This window comes from Peromyscus maniculatus, chromosome 2, assembly GCF_049852395.1.
Source record: "Peromyscus maniculatus bairdii isolate BWxNUB_F1_BW_parent chromosome 2, HU_Pman_BW_mat_3.1, whole genome shotgun sequence".
Taxonomy (NCBI): domain Eukaryota; kingdom Metazoa; phylum Chordata; class Mammalia; order Rodentia; family Cricetidae; genus Peromyscus; species Peromyscus maniculatus.
The window spans coordinates 115,780,187-115,785,005 of NC_134853.1; the positions used below are offsets into that span (position 1 = coordinate 115,780,187).

Sequence of the window (4,819 nt, forward strand, 5' to 3'; positions counted from 1 at the left end):
ACCTAGATGTACTCCCGAGAAACTGTGGATTTGAATTTACTGCTGCAAGCACTCCTAGCTAGACCTGTTGAGAACTGGAGTAGTGCTAATGAGCAAACAGCCAGGCTTCAATTAGTGGTCTGTGAAGTCTTTCTGGGTATCAAATTGCTTTTGCTGCTTGATAACCACAGCAGCTCACGGGGATGAGAGGGAACCAGGGAAAAATTGCTCCCTTGTTAAATACAAACTTGTTGATAACCTGTTGTATCTGTAGACACAATTCAAGTTGTCAGTCTCCCCAGAGCTGAGGTTTAGATTACAGATGAATTGTATAATCAGTGTTGGGTCCATTTCTCTTGTGAATTGGCCCCCATAGTATTTATAATAGTATCTTCCTAGGCTGGTTCTATAATTATTTAAGCCAGATTGATTATTTTGAAACAAATTGAGAAATAAATATGGACTTGCTACATTGTTCACCTCCTTGGTACTGGGGAGGGATGGGGGTAGGGAACGGCAGAAGGGAAGAGGGAAGGAAGGAGAGCTTGGAGAATAGTTCACCCAGGCCCCAACTTCTAGTTTGACTCTTCCTAAATTCTTTGCTTCCAAATTCCTAAGTTTAGAATGCAGTAATGTTAACCCCAGAGACTCGGAAGACCTTTAGTATATGGTTTAGGAATAAAAGAGTAGCAAAGGGAAAGGAATTCAAGATTTTAAAAACCATTATTTGAATACATTTATTGCAACAAGAATGCTGTTATAAATATGCACAAGCAAAGGCCATCTTTCTCTAGGAATTGTCAGGTTCCAAGTTGGAAGGAGACATCTTTTGTAAAAACTTCCATGGGTTCCTGCTTTGAGAATAAGCATCTATTGCTAAATCTCTACTATGATTTTAAATGATCACAGCACATGCCACTTGATACAGCTCTAAACTGAAGTGTCTGCTTTCCCAGTGGGCTGTCCCTTTCCCCTTGCAATACCCCTTCTTCCAGCCTCAAGAAACACCATCCCATCTTCTGGTCAACAGTCTGCACTTATGGGCTGCCGGGGGAGAGAGTGTGACCCAATGATAGCATGCAGGGCATCTATTCTTACAATCAAACAGAGAATACAGCTTTTACTCTAGCGAACTTGACACTCAGCTGTTATTCCATCTAGCTATCATTATCTATGGATAATGCAGCAGAGAGGTTGGGGGCTACTTTTCAATAGTTTATTGTATTTTCTTAAATACCCTTTCTGGAAACTTTCAGAAACAAAACATAAAAAAATTATATACTTTATTACAAATGGTAAACTCAGAATGCTTCAAATCTCTTATTTACAAACAACACTGGGCAGGACACCCAAACAAACAAACATGGAATAACTTACAAAGGCAGGAAGCTGTTTATTGACAGTAATCAGCTTTCATCAAATTAAAAAAAAATATATATGTACATACACAGTTGAGGGAGGCAGGCCAGGGGAGTTCATCTGCAGTCTAGCCTGGCACTCACAAGCCTCCCTCCCCTCCCTAGCCCTCCCTGCTTTGTGTTCTTAAGGAGCACTACAGAAGCAATCTACAGTCTCTATTGCAGTTTGTAACCCACCCCCGCCCCCCTTTAATACTGAATGAGATCGAATGTTAGGTCCATGCAGTTCTTGGTCAATGTTAACGAAAAGTCCATCGTTCTGGCCGCGCGGGCACAGCCCGTTCGCAAAGCCTGGCAGCCAACAGGCCGCCGCTCTCTGGCTCCAAGCCAAGGCAAGGCGCGCCACGTCCTTCCCACTCCAGCACACTGGGGGCGCCGTCAGGACGCAACCCAGTCCATCTTGTGTACCCTTGGCTTCGGTACTCTGGCACTTTTTTTTTCTTTCGCAACCAGTCAAGTTCTCAAGTCTGTCTCTGATATTTTTTTTCTTCCACTGCCCCTCAGCCCTGACAGTCTGTCCTCAAAACGTTTGCAACTGCTGCGTTAGCATGAGTTGGCACCCACTGTTAACGTGGTTCATGACTTTCTGTTTAAGCTGTGCCACCTGTTCCCTGAGCATGTTGGCCGTGGACGCCAGCTCCGAGTTTTGCGCTTTCAAGGTTTTCACTTTTTCCTCTAGCCGGGCGATCCTCTCCAGCTTCCTTTTCCGGCACTTGGAGGCAGCGATGCGGTTCCTCATGCGCTTCCTCTCCGCCTTGATCCGCTCCTGAGACTCCATGTCGATGGGGGACAGGGGCGGGGTCTCTCCCGGCATCTCGGGCACGGTCTGCGGCTCTTCCTTCAGGGCTTGCAGCCGCGGGTGCTGCACCGGGATCTGTTGGGGCAAGTGGTGCGGCGGCTGAGGCGGCTGCTGCTGCTGCTGGGGCTGCGATGGAAAGGCCAGCCCGGCCGCGCCGTAGGAGGGCGCCCCGCCGCCGCTGCTCAGCGCGCCCGGGTTGAAGTTGCTGAGGTTGGCGTAGACCGGAGGCTCACTGTGCAGGCTGGCGCTGTAGCCGCCTCCGCCGCCAGCGCCTGCTACCGAAGCCACCGCGGGAGCCACCATGCCCGCCCCGCTGACCGGTTGTGCCGCGGACGTGACGCTGGGCAGCGTGTTCTGGCTATGCAGTTCGGCCAGGGCGCGCACGAAGCCCTCGGCGAAGCCCTCCTGCTCATCGGTCACGTTCTTGGGGCACAAGAACTGGGTGGGGGTCGGCGTGGTGGTGATGTGCCCGTTGCTGGACTGGATGATCAGGCGCTCCAGCTCGGGCGACGCCAGCTTGAGCAGCCCAACGTCGGGCGACGTGAGGAGGTCCGAGTTCTTGGCGCGGAGGTGCGGCTTCAGGCTGCCCACCGGGTCGGCCAGGTTCAAGGTCATGCTCTGCTTCAGGATCTTAGGGTTACTGTAGCCGTAGGCGCCGCTCTCGGACTGGAGGAACGAGGCGTTGAGGGCATCGTCGTAGAAGGTCGTTTCCATCTTTGCAGTCATAGAACGGTCGGTCAGTTCACGGGGGGTTGGCCTGGGCTGTGCGCTGAAGTTTCGGGGCCGCAACAGCGCGCTGGGGAGCGGGGGACACCCGCGCGTCCCTGCTTCGGCGACAAGTAAAGTTTGTCTAAGCGCGCGCGCTCCGGCCGGCAGTGCTGCCCCCTGCGCCCTCCTCCCCAGCTCGCTGCAGGGAGCGCAGGGTTAAGACGCCGCCTGCACTCGCGTTGGTCGACTCCCGCGCGCTGCCGGGCTTTGAAAAGTCGCGGTCACTCACCGAGCGCTCTCGGGTAGTAAGTGGTCCCTCGGGCACGGCGGGCCAGATCCAGAGACAGCGGCTCTCCGGCGGCGCTGATCCCAGTCGCCACGGAATTCTCGGTGGAAGCCCGCGATCGGGCTCCGCCGCCCGGACTCCGACAACTGTCCCCTCCTCCGCTGTGAGGGGGGAGGGGGACGCTCGGCGGCGGCGGCGGCGGCCGCGGCTAGCGCTCGCCCAACTTCAGCCGCCTGTGCGAGCCGGGCTGAGTGTAGTAGGTTCCTCTTCTCCCTTTTCTTTACGGTCTCGGGGGCAGCCGGAGGCGCAGAAGAGGTTTGCAAAAGTTCGCTCCGGGCCACTTGTTCCCCTGCCCGGTCTTCTGGGTCAGGAAAGTTGCTGGCCGGCGTAGCCGCACGCCTATTTCCTCGCGCGGGCAGGCGCCGCTCCCGATGCTGTCAGCAGTGCCGGGACTGGGGAGCTGCTTCTCCGGGGAAGGCGGGAGATGGGACTCTCCAAGTGCTCCCCAAAACGCCGGTGCTGGAGCCGCGGGCGCTGGATCCAGGTAGTTGGTGAGGAAATGAGGACAAACCGAGGAGCAGCCCGGAGTCCGCGGCCGTCCAGGTTGGCCGAGTCCGCGTCCGTCTCTCTGTCTGCCTTCCTGCCTGAGCGCGTTCCTGCCCGGACGTCTCTGCCACACTCAGTGCAACTCTGAGTCCTTATCCAGCCTGAGCTCAACACTTATCTGCTACCAGTCAACCCCTAAAAATAGCCCATGATGTCACCCCAAGGCCTTCCCATTGGCTTGCGTCGCTCTCAGGGGGGCGGTCCCGCCTGTCGCCATGGAGACCTCACCCTAGAAGATTCTTCTCTGGGCCCGCGGAGGCTCACGGGATGAGGTAATGCTCCGCTGCGCTCCTACAGTTGGGCCCTTCTTTCTCCTCCTCCCTCCCCCTCCCGCGCGGCGCTCCGGCTTGTGTTCCCGGGTTCCCTCCCCGGCGCGTCTTTTCCCGGCCCGCCCGGTGCATTGTGGGCTGACGTCTTGGTTTGGCTGTCTAGTGACGGAGGCTGCCGGGTCGGCTGGACCCTTGCGGCGTCTGTCGGGGGCGGGCTCAAGTTCAGGGTTGGGGACCCGGACCGAGACGCGGGGATCCTGAAAGCTGGGGAGGCGCGCTAGTGGCCCGGGGCGGAAGGCCTGGGTGGGGAGTGGAGGTGGCGCGCGCGCACGCACACACACGCATACACGCACACACACAAACACACGCACGCACACACACACACACATACACACACACACACACTCACACACTCGCGAAGGGACCTAGCGACCCGAGCTCCAGCAGGCTCCGCACTCCCGCACTTCCGGGAGGCAGCGGCGCGGGTTAAGATGGGTGCGTGCGCTCCGGGTGCGGGAGCGCGAGAGTGGGTTGAAGCTGAACCGGCTCGAGAGTGTCCCCTCCCACGCTGAGCACGCGTGGAAGTTTGTCTCCTGGTTAAGTTCCGGAGGAGGATCTGCGCCGCTGTTTGCTGTACCTGGAAGCCAGAGATGTGCGGTTCTAGGAACCAGCTCATCTGGGTCCTCGGCACAACAGTTCACCCTCTGGGGACATGCGGGGAGGGGCTCGCTTTGCCTCAGAGGGATGCGCTTTC

At 56.7% G+C, this 4,819-nt stretch overlaps 1 protein-coding gene across 1 annotated transcript; it reads right to left on the bottom strand.

Moving 5' to 3' along the window:
- Positions 1-1,181: 1,181 nt before the first annotated feature.
- Jun (Jun proto-oncogene, AP-1 transcription factor subunit) lies at positions 1,182-4,166 on the bottom strand. Its single transcript, XM_006974021.4, has one exon. It carries the CDS (start codon positions 2,920-2,922, stop codon positions 1,918-1,920), a length of 1,005 nt encoding a protein of 334 aa, XP_006974083.1. The 5' UTR covers positions 2,923-4,166; the 3' UTR covers positions 1,182-1,917.
- Positions 4,167-4,819: the final 653 nt, after the last annotated feature.